The sequence below is a fragment of the Macaca nemestrina genome, chromosome 5 (assembly GCF_043159975.1).
Source record: "Macaca nemestrina isolate mMacNem1 chromosome 5, mMacNem.hap1, whole genome shotgun sequence".
NCBI lineage: Eukaryota > Metazoa > Chordata > Mammalia > Primates > Cercopithecidae > Macaca > Macaca nemestrina.
The window spans coordinates 125,644,692-125,671,114 of NC_092129.1; the positions used below are offsets into that span (position 1 = coordinate 125,644,692).

Here is a 26,423-nt window from a genome sequence, read left to right on the forward strand (position 1 = left end):
AATGTAGTTCTCTTTCACCTTTTTTCCCTTCTTTCCCCAAATCTTCCATTTGTCATGGAAATGGATAACCCTATCATTTCTTTCTTCAACATGTCTCTTGGTTTCACTTTAAGGTCTTCATTCTGAATGCCATTACCTAATTAGCCATTGGCTCATCTCAGAGCTAAATTACTGCAAAAGTCATCTAAACTGGTCTCTTTATCCACATCTTTGAATCCATTCTGAACAATACTGCCATTCTAATGCCACTCAGTTTCTTCAGTGTCTCTAAAAAAAGGGAAGGAATTGGGCTCTAGAATTAGAAGTCCTTCTAACTCTAAAAGAATAATGTGTTATTTTCATCATGTCACTATTCTATAATAGTTCCTTCTTGCCAATATCAAGTTTAAAATCCTGTGCCTTTATGATCATGTTACTATTTATTTTTGTTAGGAATCCCCAAGACTACCCTAAGATTCAATGGTTTGTCAGGAGGACTCACTAAACTCAGCATGAAAGGATACAAAGTAAAATCAATAGAGAGAAAAAGCACAAAGGGCAAAGTCCAGAGGTACAAGGTTCCAAGAAATCTTCCCCAAAGGAGTCACAAAGGACACATTTAATTCCCCTAGCAATGAGCTGTGATAACACATGTGAACTACTGTCTACTAGGGAAGCTCATTATAGATTCAGAGTCCAAGGTGTTTACTGGGGTCTGGTCATATAGGAAACCTCTGCCTAGCATGTACCAAAATTCCAGGCTCCCATAAGGAAAGCAGGTGTTCTGCATAAACTACACTGCACAGTATTACTGTTTGCACAGTAAGCGACTCATATAAAGAGAATGGAAGAAACTCTCTCAAAATCCAAGTTTTCATACACCAGCCAAGAGCCAACATTGCAAGGAAGTCTTTGTAAAAACAGTAGTCTCAGGCCTGCTATATTAACTCCTTTTTGGATGCTATCTATTCCTACAGTCACTATTCTGGTTAGGCTTTGCAATTTTACCTAGAATTCTATCATTTTTACTTTCCATCTATCCAAATCCAGTCCTGGAGAACCTCTTCTGTTCCATAAAGCTTTGCCAAATTCTCTCATACTTCTCTCCCCTTTCTCTGAACTCCTATTTCACTTATGTTGTACCATTAAAGCTTGTTCATTCCAGAGCACAAGCTCCTTGTGTGTAAGAACTACAGTTAAGTTCTCTTGTACTACAGGGCCTAGTCAATGAACAAGACACAGGCTCTCAAAAACTCATGAAAAAATGTAAAATAAAATCTGCTTCAAGATGCACATCTGTTCTGGAAATGTTCTCTAGTGCCAGGACAAAGATGGGGAGGACTGCAGAATTCAATTAGATAAACTTAGAATGCAAGCTTTAATTCTCTGCTGTGAACCTACACAGAATCCAAGCTATTCTCCATGTTACTTTCCAGGTATAGCTCTAGATAGAAGCAAATTCGGAAAACATAACTGAATAAATATTTTACTATTTCAAAATCTAATATTTACTTGGTAAATCCAATTTGACATTTACTCAAATATCCAAATATGGATATTCTCAAAGGTTTTTAGTTAATAGAATATTTAATATGGCATTGCTTTTAATAATAGAAAACAAACAATACATCCAATGGGAAATTTATTAAATATTATATTCATACAGAAGAAAATTATTCATTGATTTAAAATGTAGAAATGTATGCACTGATTTGATGATTATTTAAGCTTGTATGTTTGCAACACACTGCCTTAAATCACAAAACAATTTAGATACCTTACGTAAAAACATTTATCTATATATGGAGAAATACTAAAAACACATATATCAAAATGTTAATAACAGTCCTTATCTCTGTGAGATTAAGGGTGATTTCTTGTCTTTTGTTAGTATTTTAAAAATTTTCCATAATGAACATACATTACTTCTGCAATGTTAATAAGTCATTAAGGATACCTCCTATCAAATATGGTAAAAACCCATTAGAGTTCTGTATTACATGGATTTGCATATCATGAATCAACTCGTATCCCTTAAGATTTAACACTTAATTAGAATTATGTAACATAGCTTTTTAAATACTAGTTATATTCCTTAAAACTAGCATTAATAACTTGTCATTTACTATATGGCTCCAACATTTCAACAAGCAGTGAAAGACAGTGTACTTAAGAACAGGGTTCTGGTTCTTATCAAGTGACTCACTCAGTGCATCTTGAACAAGGTAGTTTAATTTCACAGAGCAACTCCATGAAAGGATTTTGATGATAATCTCTAGGACTGCTGATTGTAAGGTATCAAGTTTACCTGCCTATAATAACTCAATGGCCCAAATCATTTTATTTTCAACTGACAATCACAGTTTTGATACTTATGCGTATCACTGGTAATTGCAAGCTTAAGAGCAGCATGAAAAAACCTACACTTAACTCCACGGCTATCTAGAAAAATAATACTCTTAATTTAGGACATGCTCTTACCTTATCAAAAAGGTGATCTCTATATTGCTGTTGAGTAACAAATTTTTTATAACATATTACACAAGCAAAGGAGCTGAAGAAAGGTCCATGTAGTGTAATTGTTGGATCACATGGAGAGTGATCAAACCTACTCAGCAAAAGAGAGGTAACATTAGATAAATCTGCCTTCTAGGGAAACAACTATGTCACTTCATTTGTGAAGCTAAACACATACACACACACATTCAGAACTTTGCACTTTTCTACTGAAATATTAAGTAATGTTCTTCATATATAGTAAATATCAAGTGGTTCCCATATGCTCAGCAATTCCCTCAGAAAGTGAGTAAAAGTTAATGCAAGATTTCATATGTACTAACTAGCTGGTAAAACAGATTTAGGCATTTCTTACCAAACTGGTAAACTTCCCGTTTGAAAATCGTAAGTCCAGCGTCTTTTACTTCTTGCCTTGGTTACCATAAGACTTACAACTAACTTTAAATAAATCACTGCAATAATAATCTCATGCTAAGATTTCTAGTACACTTGTTTCCCCTAATGGCTTTTAATCCTTTTAATGTTCATTTTTAACATTTAATAAATCTGCATTATTTTAAACTGCCTGGAGCACTTTAGCTAAGATATAGTATGCTACCGAGTTTTGTTCCCTCCCTGACCCCAGGTCCAGCTTTGACTTTACGTGGTTTTTCACAGAATGCTACAACTCCCTCTAGAAGCTTCTCTTGATAAGGTAAGGCATAAGTACAGTAAGACATATGGGAAAGACAATGGCTTAGAGCCCCAGACTCTCAATTTCCCATTCTTCAACTATTAGAAAGGGAGGCTATGGGGATTCAAACGTTTAATACAACCTTCCCTTGATACCTACTTTCTCAAGCTTCACTATTCAAAAATTCAGTAAACTGGCTGGGCGTGGTGGCTCACGCCTGTAATCCCAGCACTTTGGAAGGCTGAGGTGGGCAGACTGCTTGAGGTCAGGAGTTCAAGACCAGTTTGGGCAACATGGCAAAGCCACGTTTCTGCAAAAAATACAAAAATTAGCTGGGTGTGGGGGCGTACACCAGTAGTCCCAACTACTCAGGAGGCTGAGATGGGAAGATGGGAGGATCCCTTGAGCCTGGGAGGTGGAAGCTGCACTGGACTCCATCCTGGGCAACAGAGTAAGACCCTATCTCAAAAAACAAAACAAAACAAAACAAAACAAAAAACACCACCAAACTCAGTAAATTGATAAAATAGGTTTTAATAAATAGAATTTTTATTATTAACTTTGCTTACATTAGTTTGCTTTTAACATTTATTTTGTAATGCCTATTACCTTTCTTCAGGCTAGACCAAATAACTGTACGTGCTCCTTGTCTCTTGCAACTTACATTTACCTATCTGGATTTCAATGGAAAAAGTCTGTTTAGAACTTTATAAGCTATATCAGGGAAAAACCAATATTTAAAAGCTATACCCATAAAGCTAAAAGGTACACCCACTAGAAGAATCTGACTTCACCAATTGAAAAAATTATATCATAATGGCACAAAATAATTTGAGTTTGGAATATAAAGCTATATAATCATAATGGCAAAGGTGCATTACGCTTTCATTTTATGAAATCACTTTGTAGCTCACTAGATCCTCAGCATTCACTATTCTGGATACCCTACTTACCTTTTCAAATGTCCTAAGAGAAGGTGCCCATTGTCAAACTCCTTGTTACAGTGCATTATAGGACATAAAATTGGTTTCCCAGACACTCGCATTTGGCCTCCTCTTCGGAATGAACTTTTTGTTCCAGAATTAATTGTGCCTGTTTTGAGTCCTGTATCATCAGAATATGAATTCTTAGGTTATTATTTCAGATACTTATCCTTTGGGCTAGTGATCAAAATTAGGACAAAACAATGAAAATTATGATATAGCATCAACTGGATGATTCTAATTATAATTGTTTACCTCTCTTACAAAAGATATAATAATCTAAAAGTAAATAAGTTGTGACCAAAAAAAGTCCTTAATATCACCTAGTAGCATTCTCTTTTTTTTTTTTTTTGAGATGGGCATCTTGCTATATTTCCCAGGCTCAATCAATCCTTCTGCTGTCGCTCAAACTACAGGAGCACGCCACCATGCCCAGCTCCAAGTAGCATACCCTTTAGATAAAAAAAAAAAAAAAAAAAATCCTTTTCTTTAAGCTCAACAGCTAAGATGTGTTAAAGACCAAATGCATTAGAAGGTTACGCCCCTACTCCCTTCATTTTGAGCAGGTGGGACTATAGGTACATGCCACCATGCCCAGCTAATATTTTTATTTTTTGTAGAGACAGGGTCTCTCAATGTTGCCCAGGCTGGTCTCAAATTCCTGACCTGTAGTGATCCTCCCACCTTGGCCTCCCAAAATGCTGGGATTACAGGCATAAGACACTGTGCCCAGCCAGATCTTTTCCTCTAAGTCTTATTTTCTCTTTTAACTATTTTAGCTGTATTATAAAGTTAGCTACACTATAAAGGGTCTGAGCTCTATGAAAATTATATTAAACAACATAACTGGGGTAGAGAGGATGGAGTGAAAACAGCAGGGATGCAAGGAGGGTAAGTGTGTTATTTTCTGAGGAATCAAGCCACTGATCAATCAGCTCCAATTTGGACATCAAGTAATATAAGGGCAAGGGATAACAAATTTATAGAACACAAAGCAGAGATTTACTTATTGTTGATATCTCTCCCCTTTCTACTTATCCTATTTTGTCCTTTCTCTTTTTCCCTTTAAAAAGCCAATTAGGAAATAGTTTGTCTACCATTTTCTTCTCTTAATTAATTAATCCTCCTTTATCCTGGTCCATTTTTCACCCCTTTCTTTCTTTGTAATTTTGATCTTAAAGTCACAAAACTTGTAGATGAATCCCCCAGCCAAATGTCCTCAAGGAAACTCCCGACACATGATATATGAAGAAAAATTTAAAGAGTTAAGTCGTATAAAAACAATTGCAAAACAACCACAAGTATTCTGATTCAAAGACAGTTTGATTACTCTCTCTTTTATTACTATCTCTTGTGGACTATTTCGCTCAAATGCTTTGAATATTTCATATAGCAAAAAACTAAATATTTATCTTTATTGAATTTTCTACAAAGCCCTAAGCATTTAAATAGAATTATTCTCTTAAGACAATATGATTTTTAAATCCCAAAATCATTATATGTGATTAAGGTTTTAATTGCTTTTCCTCTCCTTTAGTCTTTATTGGGGGAATGCCTCTATCAAACTGTCAAAATGTTTATAAATATGTTCTGATAACAAATAATGGACAGCATGGAATTAATCATATTTTAGTCTTAAAGAGGCATTAAAATGACAATATACTTTTTTATCTTTAACATTCTTAATGTAGTAAGAATTATGACAACTTTTATAATTGTCCATCCACATTCCAGATGTTTCCTATTAGGACCTTTATTCAGCTATAAATAATGGCTCTGGATAAAAATAAAGTTGGAGAAGCCAATTCCTGGGTGGAAGGGTGGGGAGGCTTCCCCATGGAAAGGCAAAATACAGAGATTTAAACAGTTTTTTTCTTAAATAGTACAGGCAGCATTTTAAAAAATTATAATACTAAGTATTCAAATTTATGCAAACTGGCCAACTCTAAAAATCCATAAAGAATGGATTGTCCAACATTAGAATAATTATAAATAAGGTACTTAAAATACTTCTAATGAAAGAACTGAATTATAACAGCTGAGTACTGTATTTTGAAATAGACTGAATGAGTCCTTTAATGCTCCTGAGAAGTAGAATCTCACTCTCTATAATTAAAGAGAACAGTGATTCCTCTCTTTTCCCCAGCTACATGCTCTTAAAGGATCTCAGCACTCTCTAAAGCTCATTTATGGAATAGCACCATACCAAATATAGCCCAATACTATAGCAGCTGTTCAAGCAATAGATTCCAAACTTTATTTTTACACTGCCTCAGAGACCAAGCAAAAAGCTGAGCCCATCACACAAAAAAGAGCAAAACTACAGACCTTAACTCCAGGCTTAAGCTCATCAGCCATCAAAAAGCCAGTACTGAAAGGCAGAGAAAACACTAATCTTGAAAGTACCATAAAGACACAGCTAAGTAACTCATTTGATCCTACTTGACCTGCTCAGGGAAATACAAAAACAGATGCTCAAGATTCAATTTACAATGCATTACAATATTCTGACAATCTGGAGGCCAGATATTAAGCTTGAAGGGCGTATTATTGGCCCAACTACCATTCTATATAGGACTTGAAAGTGTCAGACTCATGAGATAATTTTTAGAAGAGACCTTAGAGATGATAAAGTCTTCTAGTTCTAGCCCATTTTCCTATCTACCTAGGGATCTTTCCCAAAAGTACAGATGCCCTATAAGAATCTCTGGAGATAATGAGGTGTAGGCATCTGTTTAAAAGGTCCCAGAATATTCTGATGCAGCAAAGATGACACCACTGAGCTAGCCATTCAGTTCTTCCACTGAGAACTGAATGTACATGAAGAGGGATTTTTTAAAACTATAAGCTTTCAAAAAACACCCCAAGAGGCAAAACCATTTACCATATTTTCTATGTGTCTTTTGCCAAAGTAGATCTGGAACATCATATAATTTTTTTGTTTAATAACAGTAAGATTTGGAACCCAAGTTCTAGGCTTCCTTTCTGTGTTCATTATGCAAATATTTATAGCCTACCTCTATAAAAATTCAACCAACATTTATCGAGTATCTCTACGCTGAGCATTCTTTTAAGGAATTGACACTAAAAAGTATTAGTAAGATTTGGTCTTTGTGCCCAAGAAGCATATAGTCAGGTGGAAGAGACAGACACATCAACGGATCAATCCAACAAAATAAATACTGTATTAGTGAAATGAATAAAGAACTGAGATCACAGATGGCTGGGCAACCAAACTTATATAGAATAAATCCAGATAGGCTTATCACATAATTGGACATGATATACAATAACCATATTAACTCAGCAATCCCTAGTACTGTATTATTTGTTGGCCATGTATAAACCCCACAGGCAAATAAGAAGAAAACAAAGAAAAAGGTTTTTGGGGGCAGGAGGGGAGTTTGCGAGGCACAGGCAGGTTGATAAGGAGAAAATATAGTTTCAGGGGGTGGCCAAGTGTCAAAAATGTTGATTATGTCAGGTATCAAATGGAATGAACTGCTAAGTACCAATAAATATAAATTATTAGAATTCTTTTATAAGTGGCAATTTGATCCTATTCAAAGGAAAGCCCTTGAAAAGTAACTTTAGAATCCAAGATACCTAGATTCAACAAAGTTAAGCATTGCATGCATAGATATTTCTGTGACCTTTTGCAATTAAACTTTGTTGGATTAAATCCACAGCTAAGGTTTCTGTGGATATCCTGACCCTTTAAAGGCAGAGTAGATATTCTTCAAGACAAGACAGGAAAGTTGTCATAGTGGGACTCTCCTACTGGCTCTTGAAAATGCCACCAAATTATCTGGTGGAGTAAGAAATGTTCCACAGCAACTCTTCAAGGAATCTAAGATCTGCAAAGAGTTAGTAATGAAGAAGCTACCCAATGTTTTGACAAGTCTCCTATGAGGATGCTTCCTTATTAAATATCTACATAGGCTGCACTGATGAATACATAAGTAAACATGAATCCTCTAGATCTCAGTTTAAATTCCATTTCCTTAGAGAAGCTAAGAACCTCAAATAATCTGTTACACACCTCCCGTGGACATATGTACTACTTCATGCAGAACTATTAAATATATAAATGAATAAATGAGTAATATCTAATGAGCTCAGGTATGACCTATATTGCTTATACTCAAATATACTTGTGCCAAAGAAGAAAGACAATGGGCAAAGTAGGCAATTATAAAGTAGGCCATTATGAGGTGATATTAGTATCACTGAAACAAAATTTAATACCTTATATGCTTATTACCAACGGCATAAAACAGATGTACTTTCTGCCTTAAGGCTTTGGGGAAGCTAGGTAACCTTAGTGTAATTTCTAAAGAATACCTGGCATTTTTAGCCACTGGTCCACACACAGTCTTGCTGCTTCTGTATCAGAATGTCCTCGAATAAATTCCAATTCTTGTAACCCATGAGCATGCTGAAAATCAATTTTTTCCTGAAGACATTAAGAAAAAACTCAATTAAGATTACTAACCTGTTTTCCTTAAGAAAAGGATTTTGACACATTAGTGATCAGAAAATACTGATTACTTTTTATCCCCAGAACTCCACATCTAGAAATTTATGCCAAAGAAATACATCAAAATAAAAATGCATGCTCTAAGATGTGTATACCAGTGTTACAGCACAAAATTCACTACAACCTACATCCCTAACAACAGGGTATTATTTAAATAAATTATGGTATGTACATTTGATGAATGTCATTAAAAACATTAGCCAAATTTTTCAAAGGTGTGGGAATATACTTTTGATATCAAGTAGTTTGCCAAATTGTATTAAACAAATGAGGCAAAATATAAACAAAGAATAATTTCAATCCATATGCAACTATATCTGCAGAGGAAAAAAAAGCCTGAAAATAGATGTATTAAAAGTTATTAAGGCTACTTCTAGGAATTTCCATTTAAAGGATTATTTTCAAACTTTTATGTATTTTTTCAAATTTTCCATATTTAATCTGAAACATACAGAAGGAACCTAAAAAGTATTTGTTCATTGAGTAATATTAATAACATAACTCATCAGCACTTAATATGTGCCAGTATAAAGCATTTGTTGCCATCTAGACCAAGGGTTGACAAACTTTTCCAAAGGGCTAGTTAATATTTCATTACAGCTTTGCAGGCCAGAGTCTTTACTGCCACTACTCAACTCTGCCATTGTAGCAGGAGAGCAGCCACAAACAAAATGTAAACAAGTGAGTGTAGCAGTGTTCCAATAAATCTTTATTTATAGCAGGCAGCAGGCCAATGACAATGCTGAACTAGATGCTCTGTATTGCTAAAAGCCTAATCTTTCTAGTTATAGTATCCATAAAACTATTTGTATATTTTCTAATCATGTGTATTAAAATTAACACTTATTGGCCACTAACCATGTGTGAGGCAGTTTTAAAAAGACTTTAGATTTTAGGTATTATTGTTCCCATTTTATGATGAAAAACCTGACGTACAGAGAGGTCAAATAAATTGCCCAAGGATATATAACAATGTCAGAATTCAAACCCTGGCAATCTGATTCTAGACTTCATGCACTAACGAGTATAATCATACTGCCTCTCAAATAGATTTACATGTACTTCAAAAAGAATCAGAGTCAGCAACACTGGATTTGCAAGATATAAACCATAATAATGTGTGGCCTAGCTATCAGTGTAACAGGGTTTTCTATCAGGAAGGATAAGTGAGGGGAAAGAGTGGATCAAGATTTTAATCTGAAGAAAATCTACATGACATTGTTCAAATTAGAGCCATGGAATACTACTTCTCATGAATGTTAATATGCATTACATGCCTTTTTTAAAATTCTCTGTAATCAAATTAAGTATAGAAACACTAGTTTTAACACAAAAGTTAAAAGGTTACTTTCATGTAGGACTACTAAAGTCCTAAAGTGCTAATGTGCACTGTATTTTTCATACATAGAGTATGCAGTATCCCAACTTCAAAAATCACCAAATACTTTTTTAAAGTGTATCCAACAGGATCACTATACTGAACAACATGCAATAAGAAACAAACAATAGTAAAATCAAAGTTAGCCTATCCAAAGAAAGCAATAGCCCGATAGATATATCCTAAGCCATCTTATATATTAAATTAGACAATTTATCAAAGTTCCTTGCAATAATCCATTACAATAAAAACCCTTCAATTAAAGTAAAATAATTGAGATTAAATATTACTACATACCAACTACTAGCATACTTATTTTAACAATTTCCAATAATTAAAATTAAATAGGTTTTTTTTTCAAGTTCTCTGGCATTTCTTACAATAGAATTTGAACTCTATGAACATGCATAGTTAATGCTCAAAAAACACTTATTGAAATCATCCTAAAATTAGCCACCCTTTTTATCTATCACAAAGCAACTTTCAAAAACTTCAGGGTTACACCCTTTCTTGCAAGTCGTCTTAACTCCTGGAATATCAATACACAAAGCTGGTAGCTAGTCAAATGGTAAGCACAACACGTGATCTCTGAAAGTGAAGTATCCAGTGAAGATTTTGGGTTTTTTTGTTTGTTTGTTTTGTTTTGTTGAGACAGTCTTGCTCTATCGCCCAGGCTGGAGTGCACTGGCACAATCTTGGCTCACTGCAACCTCCGCCTCTCAGGTTCAAGCAATTCTCCAGCCTCAGTCTCCCAAGTAGCTGAGATTGCAGGCATGTGCCACCACACCTGGCTAATTTTTTTTTAAATTTTTAGTAGAGACGGGGTTTCACCATGTTGGCCAAGCTTGTCTCGAACTACTGACCTCAGGTGATCTATCCGCCTCGTCCTCCCAAAGTGTTGGAATTATAGGCATGAGCCACCAGGTCTAGCCTCCAGTGAAGATTTTAATGAATATTCCTTTTTTCTTCTTTGAAACCTCTCCAGCACAAAAGTAAGATAACTTACTTTAATAATGAAGACACCAACAATTCACAAAGGCCTACAATAGTTGAAAGACATTTTCTACAGTGTCTAAATTTAGCCAGAATTATCATTCACTAGAATTCTTCAAAAATTATTTCTATTTCAGTTTCATTATCTTCATTTCTGGGTGGTTTTTTTTTTGTTGTTGTTGTTGTTGTTTTGTCATCTACTTTTAAAAAATAAGTAATCCATAAAGGGAATCAAGTTAGAAAAACAAAATTATGGCCGGATAGCAAGAAATGAGCTTGCTATGTGAGTCATTTTCTTCCTTAAAGAAGAATGAAATCTAGACAAATTTATTCTTTCCAACTGGTTAAACAAAAAATTCAAAAATTCAAAATTTCTAAAAAGACATTCAATGTAAAGTATTTAATAAAATGAATGACCATTTACATGGGTGGAGGCGGAAACTACCCTTAAGAAAAAACTTAGTTGTCACAGTGACTATACAAGATTCTGGGCTCATCACAAAAACTTTATTATCTATGTAGCCATTAAGATTGCCTGGGAAAAGAAGCTAGCATCACTTAGGAAACCTGAGGGAAAGTAAGACAGTTTGCAAGTAATTCCTCTGTCAAAGAGATATGACACATAAAAAAAATCAAACAACATACTTATAGTTCTGGGGGGGGGGTGGGCGGGAACTTCCTTAAAATTGAATAGTGTTTCTGCCAGGATAAAAATAATATTTTGTGTGTTTGCATATATGTGTGTGTCTGTGTACACATATGTATATATGCAATAAGCATTTTAAACATACAATTAGAATACCATAGTCTAATTTAATTGATATTACATCATAAAGTAAAAGCCCCCAAACTAGCTTATTTCTAAATTTAAACACCATTTTATAACAGATTAGGATGCTACAGAAATACACAAATTATAATAACCAATGGAATAAGGAATCAAAAACATGCATGTTAAAATTACAAAATCATAGTGCTTATTCTGACCTGGGAGAATCTCTAAACTGTCCATTCACAGAATGAAACCCAAAGTCTATAAAACTAGTGATCTACTGAAATCTAAACAGCTGCTGGCCAGAGGCATGGTTTAAATTTCTATTTTTGTACTTTAGTATGGAGTTTTTTACCCAACGTATCAACATTCTGCTCCTAAAGGACATTTGTCAGTATTGAGGGAATTCGTTAAGTAATTTCATTTGGGGCCTTCTAAAGCAAGTCAAAGAAAAAATTTATATCATGCAAGATTCTAAAAATGGGCTTCATTTCCACACAGCAGTTCATCTACAAACCTGCTTCAAATTTCTTCCTTTCAGTAATGGATTTAATTTGGAAGGATAAGCTAAAATCTGAGAAAGCAGTCTGGTTCTATCCAGTAGAAAATAATCTTTCAACAGCTTATATCTATAAAAGCCCTGATAAACTCTTTTCACTCTTATGATAAAATAACCAGAAACTTGTTAACTGCTCATCTGCTTTGAGAAATTCATTATTTTTAATTCTCAAAAATGAAGTCCACTCAGTTAATTCTATTTTTCTTCTTTTCCTATATACAGATAAGAATCCAACAAACTAAAAATAAATGTAAAAAGCTATTATCAATTACTACGAAATTTATGAGCAATCTAGGGTACATGCTGAGCTTTGATTAAATCATTTTTTTATTAAAGGTTTCTCTTTACAACCTTTATTATAAATAATTTTTAATTACATAAAATACTGATTAAAATAGCCACATACTCTGAATGCTCTATTCTTCTCTTCTTTCTGCTGTTTCTCCACTTCAACATGGCGGGCTAAACGAGCCAGAGTTAAAGCAACTTTATCCTTCTGATGATCAATATGGTCTTTACGTTTAACATTCTCCTATAATAGAAAAATAATTTTCATTCCTTTTAATTAACAAAATTAGCATTTGGATAACATACATCCATTCATCAAACAGCTACTATACTAAAGAACCATTTACTTGAGTTATACTTGTAAGAACCTATTTTGTGTGTTGTATGTTTTATGTAGTATTTTGTAGGTCTGTCAAGTATCCACCAGCATCTTTGGTTTTCAAGAAGTAGACAAATGAGCTACTAGGACATTTATCATCTTTATTCACTTAAAAGCTGAAGAATAAACTCTTCTTAGATCTGTCAGAGAGGTGGGGTCATCAGGCAAAGCACCAACCCCTAAAATTGGAAAGAGAGAGGCAAATAAACAACATCAACTTACTAAAGGGGAAACCTTCTAGCAGGAACCTCCATAGGAAACTAAACTCTAATGGATGCTTAGCGTGGACAAGCCTGAGAGTTAAAAATTCCTGGGGAGCCAGCCATAGAGGGGCCCTCACATATGATCCTATATTAATAGATGCAGAAAAAGCATTTAACAAAATCCAGCACCCACTCATGATAAAAACTCTCAGCAAAAAAAGAAGGGAACTTTCTTCAATTTGTAAAGATCATCTACAAAAAACCTACAGCTAACACCACCATTTAATGATGAGAAACAGTAAGTCTTCACACTAAGATAAGGAACAAGGCAAGGATATCCCCTCTTGCCACTCGCAACATTGTACTAAAAGTCCTAGCCATTTAATGAAGTAAGATGAGAAAAAGAAATAAAAGGTATACAGATTGCAAAGGAAGAAATAAAACTTTTAGTTTGCATCCATGTAGAAAATCCAAAATAATTAACAGAATCATTCCTGGAACTAATAAGCAATTATAGCAAGGTTGCAGGATACAAGGTTAATACACAAGTCAATTGATTTCATATATATCAGCAATGAACAAGTGGAATTTGAAATTAAAAAATCACCACTTACATTAGTACTCCCTCCAGATGAAATATTTAGGTATCATATAACAAAATGTGTACATCTGTATGAAGAAAACTACAAAACTCTGATGAAAGAACTCAAAAAAACTTTTTTTTTTTTTCATTTTTATTTCACATTCAAGGATACATTTGAGAGTTTGTTACAAGGGTATACTGCATGGTGCCGAACTTTGGGCTTCTACTGATTCCATCACCCACAGAATGAACATAATGTCCAATAGGAAGTTTTTCAGCCCTTGTCCCCCTACCCTCTCTCTTTCCTTTTGGAGTTTTGTTCCCAATTTACTCTCCATGTGAACCCAAAATTTAGCTCCCACTTATAAATGACAACATGTGACACTTGTTTTTCCGTTTCTGCATTAGTTTGCTTAGGGTAGCAGCTTCCAGCTGCATCCATGTTGCTGCACCTGTGCAGAATGATTTCGCTCTTTATTATGGCTGTGTAGTATTCCTCAGCGTACATATACCACATTTTCTTTATCCATTCTACTGATGATGGGCACACAGGTAGATTCCATGTCTTTGCTATTGTGAATAGTGTTGCTATGAACATATGAGTACACGTGTCTTTTTGGTGAAATGATTTCTTATTTATTTTTGAAACAGGGTCTCATTTCATCACTCAGACTGGAGTGCTGTGACACAATCACAACTCACTGCAGCCCTGACCTGCCAGACTCAAGCAATCCTCCTGTCTCAGCCTCCTGAGTAGCTGGACTACAGGTGCACACCACCACACCTGGGTAACTTATTTGTAGAGATGGAGGCTTGTTATGTTGCTCAAGCTGGTCTCAAATTCCTAGGCTCAAGTGATCTTCCCACCTCAGCCTCCGAAAATGCTGGGATTACAGGTGTGAGCCACTATGCCCAGCATTTTCCTTTGGATATACACCCAGTAATGGGATTGCTGGGTGGAATCATAGTTCTATTTTTAGTTTTTGAGAAATCTCTGAACTGCTTTCCATAGGAGATGAACTAAGTTGCACATCCACCAACAGTGTATGTTTCCTTTTCTCTACAACCTTGCCAATATTTTACTTTTTGACTTTTTAGAAATAGCCATTTTGACTGCTGTGAGATGGTATCTGATAGTGATTTTGATTTGCATCTCTCTGATTAGTGATGTTGAACATTTTTTCATGTTTCTTGACTGCTTGTATGTTGTCTTTTGAGAAGTGTCTGTTCATGGCCTTTGCCCACTTTTCAATGGAATTGGTTTTTTTCCTTGTTGATAGATTCTGGATATTAGTCCTTTGTCAGGTGCATACTTTGCAAATATTATCTCTCATTCTGTATGTTGTCTGTTAGTTCTGTTGATAGTTTCTTTTGCTGTGCAGAAGCTCTTTCGTTTAATTAAGTCCCATTTTTCTATTTTTGATTTTGTTCTGTTTGCTTTTGGGGTCTTCATCATAAATTCTTTGCCTAAGCCAATGTCTAGAAGAGTATTTCCTAGGTTTTCTTCTAGAATTTTTATAGTTTCAGGTCTTACATTCAAGTCTTTAATCCACCGAGTTAATTTTTATATATGGCGAGAGGTCCAATTTTACACTTCTGCATATGGTTAGCCAGTTTTCCCAGCATCATTTATTGAATAGAGTATCCTTTCTTGATTATTTTTGTCGACTTTGTTGAAGATGAGTTGGTGAGTTGGTTGTGCCTGTGCTGCTTTATTCCTGGGTTCCCTAATTTATTCCATTGGTCTGTGTGCCTATTTTTATAATAGTAACATACTGGTTTGGTTACTGTAGCCTTGTAGTATAATTAGACATTAGGTAATGTGATGTCTCTGGCTTTGTTCTTTGTTCATTTAGGAATGCCTTGACTATTCAGGCTTTTTGGTTACATATACATTTTGGAATTTTTTTTCTACTTCTGTGAAAAATGACATTGGTAGTTTGATAAGAACAGTGTTAAATCTATAGAAAGCTTTGGACGGAATGGCCATTTTAATGATATTGAGTCTTCCCACCCATGAGCATAGAATGTTTTTCCATTTGCTTGTCATTTATGATTTCTTTCAGCAGTGTTTTGTAGTTTTCCTCATAGAGATCTTTCACACCTTGGTTAGGTGTATTCCTAGGTATTCAATATTTTGTGTGGCTATTGTAAGTGGGGCTGTATTCTCCATTTGGTTTTCAGCTTAACTGTTATTGGTATAAGAGATGACACTGACTTTTGTAGTTGATTTTGTATCAAAGAACCTCTCAAGAAGTGGAGAGATATTTCATGTTCATGGATAGGAGACTCACTATTGTCAAGATGTCAGTTCTCCTAACTTGATCTTTGATCTATATATTCAATGTAATCACAGTCAAAATCCTAACAGATTATTTTGTGTATAATGACAAACTCATTCTGAAGTGTATATGGAAAGGCAAAAAACTCCTATTGGCCAACTCAGTACTGAAGGAGAACAAAGTCATACGCCCGACACTAACTGACTTCAAAACTTATTATAAAGCTACAGTAATCAAGACTGTGTGGTACTGTCAAAAGAAGGGACAAACAGACCAATGAAACATAACAAAGAGTCCAGAAATAGACTCACATAAATAAAGTCAACTAATCTATGACAGAGGAGCAAAAACAATACAATGAAGAAAAGACAGTCTTTTTAACAAATAGTGTTTGAACAAGCAGACATCCACATGCAAAAAAAATGAATCTAGACCCTGACATTACACCCTTTACAAAAATTAACATAAAATGAATCACAGGACAAAATACAAGATATAAAACTATAAAACTCCTAAAAGATAACATAGGAGAAAATCTAAATGACCTTGTGCATGACAATGACTTTTTAGATACAGGAGCAAAAGCACGGTCCTTGAAAAAAATAATTGATAAGCTGCACTTCATTAGAACTTAAAACTTCTCTGGAAAAGACAATGTCAAAAAATGAGAACACAAGCCACAGACTGGGAGAATATGTGCAAAAGACACATCTGATAAAGGACTGTAATCCAGTATATACAAAGAACTCTTAAAACTAAACAATAAGAAAATGAAGAAAATGAACAGCCTGCCTTAAAAATGGGGAAATACCTAAATAGACGCCTTATCAAAGGAGATATACAGATGAAAAATTAAGCATATGAAAAGATCAACATCATATGTCATTAGGGAAGCATAGATTAAAAAAACAAGACACCAATGTACACCTATTAGAATGGCCACATCTAAAACACTGACAACATCAAATGTTAGCAAGGATGTGGAGCAAGAGCCAACTCTCATTTCATTGCTGGTGGGAATGCAAAATGGTAAACACACTTTGAAAAACAGTTTGGCAGTTTCTTACAAAACTAAACATATTGGGCTTCTTGGTAGTTACTCAGATGAACTGAAAACTTACGTCCACACGAGAACCTGCACACAGCTGTTTACAGCAACTTTATCATAAGTGCCAAAACTTGGAAGTAACCAAGATGTCCTTCAATCAGTGAATGGATAAACTTTGGTATATTCAGACAATAGAACATTATTCAATGCTAAAAAGAATTGAGCTATCAAGCTGTGAAAAGACATGGAGGAACCTTAAAAGCACCTTATTACTAAGTGAAAGAAGCCAATTTGAAAAGGCTACATACTGCATGGCCACATATCACAATCTGGAAAAGGCAAAATTACGGTAACTGTAGTAAGATTAGTGATTGACAGGGGATAGTCAAGGAGGAGGGATAAACTGGCAGGGCACAGAAGATGATACTACAATGACAGATACATGTCAGTATACATTTGTCAAAACCTAGAGAATATATACCACCAAGTGTGAACCCTAATGTAAACTATGAACCCTAATGTAAACCAAGGTCATATTAACATACAGACAAAGTGGACAACTTATAAATTACTGTTTACCTACCACAGGAAAAAAGACAGTAATGACAATTCTCCTCCTACAAAGTTGAAAGAAGGGCTGACATTCATAAATAGAAAGTATATCTTATGCCTAAATTTTTCTGGAGACTAGAAGCACATAATGTGTTAATGGAGGTTCACAGATTGAAACAAATGTATCCTGTGATTTCCAATGAGGATAGTGGAGGTTTCGCATGGAGGGGTGGGAGGGGAGGAGGTAAGTGGACACTGTCTGACTGTACTTTCTGCTCAATTTTACGGTGAACCTAAAACTGTTCTTTTTTAAAAGTTTATTTTAAGAAAAGAAAAATAATAGATCTTCCCTGGCTTTTTTTTTCTTTTGAGACGGAGTCTCGCTCTGTCACCCAGGCTGGAGTACAGTGGCGCGATCTCAGCTCACTGCAACTTCCGCCTCCCAGGTTCAAGTGATTCTCCTGCCTCAGCCTCCGAGTAGCTGGGATTACAGGCACATGTCACCACCCACCTAATTTTTGTATTTTTAGTAGAGATGGGGTTTCTCCATGTTGGCCATTGGCCAGGCTGATCTCAAACTCCTGACCTAAGGTGATCTGCCTGCCTTGGCCTCCCAACGTGCTGGGATTACAGGCGTGAGCCATCACGCCTGGCCTTCCCTGGCTTCTTCTAAGAATAATTAGTTACAAACAAAATACCACTCTTTGGGCAAATCAGTCACCTATGTACAACCCAATTTTTATCTAAAGTGGGATAGTGATGCACTAGCCAAGTCAAACAGCAGGTATGACTTCTAGAAGTAGACAGAAGTTATACTGAAGTAAGCATATATAAAAAGGCCAAATTTGTATTTTCAGTATGAGGGTACACCTTTGCAGTAGGGACTGTTTATAGGACCACTTTAGGTAGAAGTAACCCCAGCTCACTTTCTGACCACTTGGGCAGCGTACAGCCTTGCACCCAGGTAGTAGGTGACATTCTACTAACTTCAAAATATCCTTTTACAAGTTACAAGGCAATGCAGGTCCTCAGAAATGGCAGTCACAGGAAGTTATTTTTCTTAACTTTGATCCCTCAGTACAGGCAAATCTGTCTTATAAGCAAATTAGTGGTCGAGTGTAATAGCTCACACTTGTAATCCCAGCACTTTGGGAGCTGAGGCAGGAGGTTCACTTGAGCACAGGAGTTGGAGACCAGTGTAGCTAAGAGTACATGGCCTCGTCTCTACAAAAAAAAATTAAAAACTTAGCTGGGCATGGTGGCATGTGCCTATAGTCTCAGCTACTCAGGAGGCTGAGGCAGGAGGACTGCTTGAGCCCAGGAGATCGAGGCTCCAATGAGCTATGATCCAGCCTGGGTGACAACAAAGCGAGACTCTGTCTTCTAAAAAAAGGGGAAAAAAGGGCAAATTAAATTTACTCCTTGCAAAAACTACAAAATGTAGGTACTACCTTGAGAAGGAAATTTAGTGCAGATCACAAATATAAATTTTAAAGATGTTAGTAAAATTAAAACATAGGTATAGAGTGTGTTAACTTTCTTAAGATAATACTTTCTAGGTTTTAAACTTTAGCAAAAGTCATGCTTGACCTGGTAAACCAAGGTCACATTAACATACAGGCAAACTGGACAAGGTATAAATTACTGTTTACCTACCCCCCTCCAAAAAAAGACAGTAATGACAATTCTCCTCCTATAAGGTTGAGAGAAGGACTGACATTCCTAAATAGAAAGTATATCTCATGCCTAAAAAAAAAAAATCTGGAGACTACAAGCTGCAGAAAATTTATCAAGATATTTCAAGTTGCTACCCTTACACCAAACAAAATATTTCCTACTCAAACATTAAGTCACTTATGCAGCCATGTGGGTGTGAGGATAGGAAATCAAGGGATTTTTTGGTCTCTCTGAAACTCCTGTGTCACAACAACAATGTGAATATTCTAGGGACAGGAAGAGGGTCATGTTTTAGATAAATTTAGATAATCCTAACTCAGGAAGAACTATCCTTGAACTGATGTTTCCACTATCATTTTACTTTGTTCTAGGCCATAATAAAACCATTTTAAGTTACTTTTGAAGTTACAGTCATTCGGAAAAGCTTTACATAATATTTATTCTTCTTAATGGTTACTTTAAAGCATACTTAATGATTCTGATGCAGTACTTTTCATTGACTTTTGCATATACTCTTGATGCAAAGGTCAATGAAAATTAAATATAGAAACACAGCAATTATATATCCAGTAGGAAAAAATTTCAGTAATCCACTAGTCATGTAAGTATGTTCTTAAAACTTTACTCCCTTCGAATTATACTCACGTGCTATCAAAACATACAACACCAGGAAGAGAAGTTGTTTAGCCATTTAAACATTCATTTGGATCTCTTCAACTTCACTCTAAAATTAATCACTAACTTAACATCACCTTTTAGAGGTTTTAAAACCTGTTGGCATTGTCATTATTTACTATAATTGTTTTTCTTATATTTAGCTATTAGTAGCCTACATATTTTATTTAATGACAAGTTGAGCTTCCCTAATCCAAAAATCTGGAAAAAAAATGCTCTAAAATCCAAAACTTTTTGAGTGCCCGTATGAAGCCCAAAAGAAACATTCCTTGGAGCATTTCAGACTTCAGATTTTCACATCAGGGATGCTCAACCAAAAGCTATAATGCAAATATTCCAAAATCCAAAAATATCTAAAATCCAAACACTTCTGGTTCCAAGCATTTCAGATAAAGGACACTCAATTTGTACATGGTTATGTCTCAATGAATTGCCTCTGTTATTCCCTACTAATTCTGCTGATCTGTTTCTTCTCTTTCACAACACGGAAGGGCTGAAAAGACCCACAAGCCCTAATGCTGAAAACAAAAGACATCTTAGAATTGACTCTGGGCTTTCTTCTTCCCACTGAGGAGAAAGTTTCTCTGATTTTTTTTTTTTTTTTTTCCTTTAGCGATAAGGTCCTCTGGCGTGACTCAAACTCCTGGGCTCAAGCAATCCTCCCACCTCATCCTACAGAGTAGCTGGGCCTATAGGTACATGCAACCGTGCCAGGTTCTATTTTCTTCTTAAAAAGGAAGAAAAAAAGGAACTCTGGCTACCAATATTGAAAACATATTTAGGGGAAATCTGCTAGGGGTAGAGGAAAAGAAATGGTAATAGAGGAAGCAAGTGCTTCAACTAAAATCTGCCAATTTTGAAGCTAGCACTTTAAAACTGAGAAAACGGATGTATTAAAGAAAGATGTTTTAAACTGGGAAAAGATTAGGTAGATGAGGCAGACTCTATTAGTCATATGATTTCTTTTTTTTTTTTTTTTTGAGACGGAGTCTCACTTTGTCACCCAGGCTAGAGTGCAGTGGTGTGATCTCGGCTCACTGCAACTTTTGCCTCCTGAATTCAAGCGATTCTCCTGCCTCAGTCTCCCGAGTACCTGGGACTACAAATGTGTGTCACCACGCCCAGCTAATTTTTGCGTTTTAAGTAGAGATGGGGTTTCACCATGTTGGCCAGGCTGGTCTCAAACTCCTGACCTCTAGTGATCTGCCAGCCTCAGCCTTCCAAAGTGCTGGGATTACAGGTGTGAGCCACAGCACCCAGCCCATACAATATTTTTTCACTACAAATCTTGGGTATGGGGGTCAAGGTAGCTGGTTAAAGGGGTCACTCAATTCTTAGCACTGCGAATTTCTACCATTTCCCTAATGCCACAATGCTGAAGTGTAATTTAATGTGAAACTGTAAAATTCCAGACTGCTTTCCTTAGGCTGGGTTTGCCATCTCCCACAAAGCCTGTAACTTGATTATCACTTAGGTCTTTGGAGCTTTTCTAAGAAAGATAAGGCTTTCAGACATAACCTGAATTCAATTCTCAAGCTAAAATTGAATTGGCTCGGATCCATAGCAAAAATCATTTTTTTTAAAGTTTCATTTTGAGTATTAGCAGCTATAGGATCTTCAGGGTTATCCTCCTTGAAGTACTTCCTGTGGTCACCCTTCTTTAAAGACCTTAAAGACTAATGTCTTTAAATAAAACACATAATATTAAAGGGTCCATACTGACAGTTAATAAGCTATCAATGTTAGCCAATCGGTGTTGGGGAGAAGTATAGGAAAGCCTTAAGAAAAATATTGGGGAAATTGGGGGTCTTCTGTTTGCCAATACTTCAGATCAATCTCTGCATCAATTTTCTTCCAAACCCACAATTGCATAGAATTAAGGAGGATGTAAAGCCAGAAGAAGCTTAAAGGCAGATTCTGGTTCAGTTACTATGAAATTCTTACATTCTCAAATATACTTCTTTACATTTTTATCTAAAATTTTAGATAAAACATGCACAGAGCAAATTTCGATTGTATCCTATAAATGATAACCATATTCAGGATACTGGTTATACCTGAGGACACATCTCCATGAAAGTTAAGCATATACAGGTAAAGCAACACTTCTAAAGAACAATGTTTATCTTTTAATGTGTCCTGGTAGAGTTACAGCAAAAAGTCCAAGTCTACAAATGACAACCTGACACAAAATCCCATAATCAATGAAATGATAATATTAAACTTACATTTCAACATATCTTCCCTATTAGTACTAATAGATCAACCAATTAATTTTTTTTTTCTGACAGGATCTCACTTTGTTACCCAGGCTAGAGGGTTACCATAGCTCACTGCAGCCTCAACCTCCTGGGCTCACTTAAGCAATCCTCTCACTTCGGCCTCCTGAGTAGCTGGGCCTACAGGCAGGTACCAGCACGCCCAGCAAGTTATTCTTATTTTTTGTGAAGACAGAGTCTTGCAGTATTGCCCAAGCTGGTCCTGGCCTCAAGCAATCCTCCCATCTAGGCCTCCCAAAGTGCGAGGACTACAGGCATGAGCCACTGTGCCAAGCAACACTTGTAGTTTTTAAGTGAAAATGATCCTGTAAATATATATATTAATAAAATCTAGAAGGCTATATAAATCAAAGTGTTAAATAGTGGTTATTTCTGTCTCGAGGTTTTTTTCCTTTTTTACATTTATCTTCTAATTATTCTACAATCAGCATATGTAATAAAATTGTTAACAAATTTTAATTATTAATGAAGAAGACAAAAATGTTAAGGATCTCGGTCTTTTGTTTGGGAACATAATGGTCTTGCTTTAAATCACTAATTTTGCCTTATAAAAATATTTTTAATATCTATCCTACACAAATATAGACAGAAATGCTGCATCTAGAAGGGACATAATCTATTAGTAAATTGTATGTAACTTTTCTCAGATTTTTGTCCCTAGATGTATAATATTGGGTTACATTATTTTCCAAATCCAACAGAAACATATTAATCAAGAATTAAGGAAAGTCAGTTTCAGCTCAACAAGCTTAATGGCTACTGGGAAAATACTTTTACACAAATTTCAAGGCAAACATCATTATCACTTAAAGCAAAAAACATTTAGCTCAAACACAAATTTGTATGTTTTTTTACATATATGGTTTTCCTAAAAGCATGTCTGACTCTGCATTTTAAAATGTATTTAAAATACTGATGAAAGTATACAGTCAAATTAAAAGCTGAAACTTAAAAATATATGCTTATTCAGCTCACTTAGACCTCACCTTTCTCTATTATTGTTTGGAATGTAAATATAGAAAGCAGGATTCTTAGTTTTTCCAGTCACGAAGATAAGTTCTCTCAGGTATGTTTAACAAATGTGCTCAAAAGGAAGCCAATTAAACACCAAAATAAATTTTTAGTACAAGCTAAATTTCTACTTAAGTAACTTCAGATGAATGTACATGACTTCATAACTTTCTCTTAAAATTCATCTACAAATGCTTCTTTCTTGAACTCACTCTTGATCCTGAAAATGTAGTATGGTTTAGGAAGCTAAATGCCAGACAGAACTGGCTCTAAACTGTTTTATAAAAAAATTTTTCTTAAAAGATCCATGAATACATTTTTTACAAATATTAAATTCAGGCAGATCTTTCACTTTATTCTTCACACATCACTCACCGAAAAGTTGAGCCTCTGAGTAACTTACTGTGGTAACTAGCTAAATCAGTTACTTTAAATGTTTGCAAATACCAACTCAAAGGGAATGCGGAATTAATGGAGTGATTTTGCTTTTGCGAAGCAATTTCTAGAACACAATAGTAAAAAGCAGGACTAGGTAAAGAAAATGTAGTACATGTACACAACGGACTACTATATAGCCAAAAAAAAAAAAAAAGAATGACATCATGTCCTCTGCAGGAACATGGATGGAGCTGGAGGGCTTAGTCAACTAACACAGGAACAGAAAACCAAATACTGCATGTTCTCACTTATAAGTGGGAGCTAAATAATGAGAACCAAAGGGCACAAATACGGGAACAGCAGACATTGGGCCTACATGAGGGAGGAGGATGGGAGGAGAGAGAGCACCAGAAAAATAACAATCGGTTACCATGCTTGGTACCTGGGTGACAAAATAATCCTGTATCCCAAACCCCCATGACACAAGTTTACCTATAAAACAAACCTGTAAATGTACCCCTGAACCTAAAATAAAGGCTTAAAAAGAAAGAAAGAAAGAAAGAAAAAAAAACAACAAAAAGCAGGGCTTCACAGAAGAAATTATTTTACAATAGCTCACAGCATTGTACTACTTTGTGGCCTTTTAATGATAAATGACTTATATTTGTAAATCATTATTACTAATTTCTAAAAAGCACTTTAGTTCTTGATGAACCAAAAAGCTTCCATTTTACATTTTCTACAAAATTACTTTAATAGAAATATGAATACATTATGAATATGAAGTCACTAGACCTCTCTATGAAATGGAACAATTTTGCTCCATATACCACACAGGTTGACATAACCTAGGAAGAAAGTATTCTGCAAGAATACTTCCAGAGAAGTGACCACAACAAACCAGTTTCCTATATGACTCATCATAGGCACCTTCTGGGTAATGAAAAAGCTAGTAATAGGAAAAGATGCAATTTGTAGGAGGGAGGAAGGTAAAGAATAAGGTGAGGGGATATACACAAAACAATCCAAGGCAGGTTTATTTACAGTCATAATATCTTCCTGAACATCAGCTGGCACTGATTATCCAGAGGAGTTCCAACTGGAGAGTATTTCTTTCATCATCTCTATCTTATATGTAAGGGACTCCAAGTTCAAAGAAAGCTCAAAGGAACAACCAACTGCAAAAGAATTAACTTTGCACATCATCATCACAGTATCTGACTAGTGCATTTGGTTTGAATAGAAATCCTGCAACGAATGGATTACTTCATGGAAACCCAATTTCAAAGTCTGCTTATTATTGCCCATCCTAAAGCTTCAATCCATGGTTTGGTCTGAAGTTTGCACCACCCCCCAACAAAGTTCTGTTTACCAGAAGCCCCTGCCACTCAACTTATATAACTCAAACTGTATCCCAAATAACACTTTGAAAAGCAAAGGTTTTTCTCAAGAATTTTATATGCAAATACAGATAAAGCAGAAGAGATAAACACAGCATAACAGTACAATATTTATTTACCATCTTACCATCTCCAGCAGCAAAGCTTTAGGACCAGGAAACTCTCTTTTTACAAAGCAATCTCCTTCCCACCCCCAATTAGTTGTTTACAAATACAAAGTACACAGGACATCTGCTTTGTATGAACAAATCTTAAAACATACATATAGATATACCCCATTCTGTAAAGTACTTTATTCAGTTAAGAAGGCTAGTCCCACCAAACCTGTTAAAAAAGATTTTCCTACGTTCTCTTTTGAGTAAACTGCCAACATCTCTCTCTACAAAAATCATTTTAGGAAAATGACTTTCATCCTCCTTCAGTACAGGACCAAAAAATAATAGTAACAATGCAACTTTGGAACTTAAGAGAATTTTAAAATATACAGCCAGGCGTGGTGGCTCACACCCATAATCCCAGCACTTTGGGAGGCCAAGGTGGGTGGATCACCTGAGGTCAGGAGTTCGAGACCAGCCTAGCCAACATGGTGAAATCTTTTATCTACTAAAAATACAAAAATTAGTTGAGCATGGTGGCGGGCGCCTGCAATCCCAGCTACTCGGGAGGCTGAGGCAAGAGAATCGCTTGAACCTGGGAGGCAGAGGTTGCAGTGAGCCGAGATTGCACCACTGACTCTAGCCTCGGCAACAGAGTGAGACTCAGTCTCAAAAAGAAAAAAAAACAAAACCACACAATAACTCTGAATATGATGTGTGACAAACCAAAAGGGAGTTACAGATTTTTAACCCCGCGTGCCACTGTTTCGCCTCTGGCATAGAAGGGAAAAAAAAAAAAAAAAAAAGATGAACTGTAGAGAAAATAAAAGTAAAAGTGGGAATGGGGCCTGGTACGGTGGCTCACGCCTGTAATCCCAGTACTTCGGGAGGCCAAAGTGGGCAGATCACTTGAGGTCCGGAGTTCGAGACCAGCCTGGCCAACGTGGCAAAACTCCATCTCTACAAAAAATACAAAAAATTAGCCAGGCATGGTGGCACGTGCCTGTAATCCTAGCTACTTGGGAGGCTGAGGCAGGAGAATCACTTGAACCTGGGAGGTGGAGATTGCAGTAAACCAAGATGACCCCACCGTACTCCAGCTTGGGAGCTAGAGCAAGACTGTCTCAAAAACAAAAAAAGGAAAAGAAGAAAAAAAAAAAAAGAAGCTAAAAGGGGCCA

The 26,423-nt window shown here is 35.7% G+C and overlaps 1 protein-coding gene across 3 annotated transcripts in view; it reads right to left on the minus strand.

The window, feature by feature from the left end:
* Positions 1–26,423, minus strand: part of LOC105479535 (zinc finger protein 451) — an 82,226-nt gene that overhangs the window by 35,034 nt on the left and 20,769 nt on the right. For all 3 annotated transcript variants that reach the window (XM_011737531.3, XM_011737536.3, XM_011737533.2), the window contains 4 exons: positions 12,801–12,926; positions 8,497–8,608; positions 4,123–4,273; positions 2,461–2,587 (listed from right to left, as the gene is read on the minus strand). In XM_011737531.3, the coding sequence (XP_011735833.1) occupies positions 2,461–2,587; positions 4,123–4,273; positions 8,497–8,608; positions 12,801–12,926 (516 nt within the window). The remainder of the gene's footprint in view (positions 1–2,460; positions 2,588–4,122; positions 4,274–8,496; positions 8,609–12,800; positions 12,927–26,423) is intronic.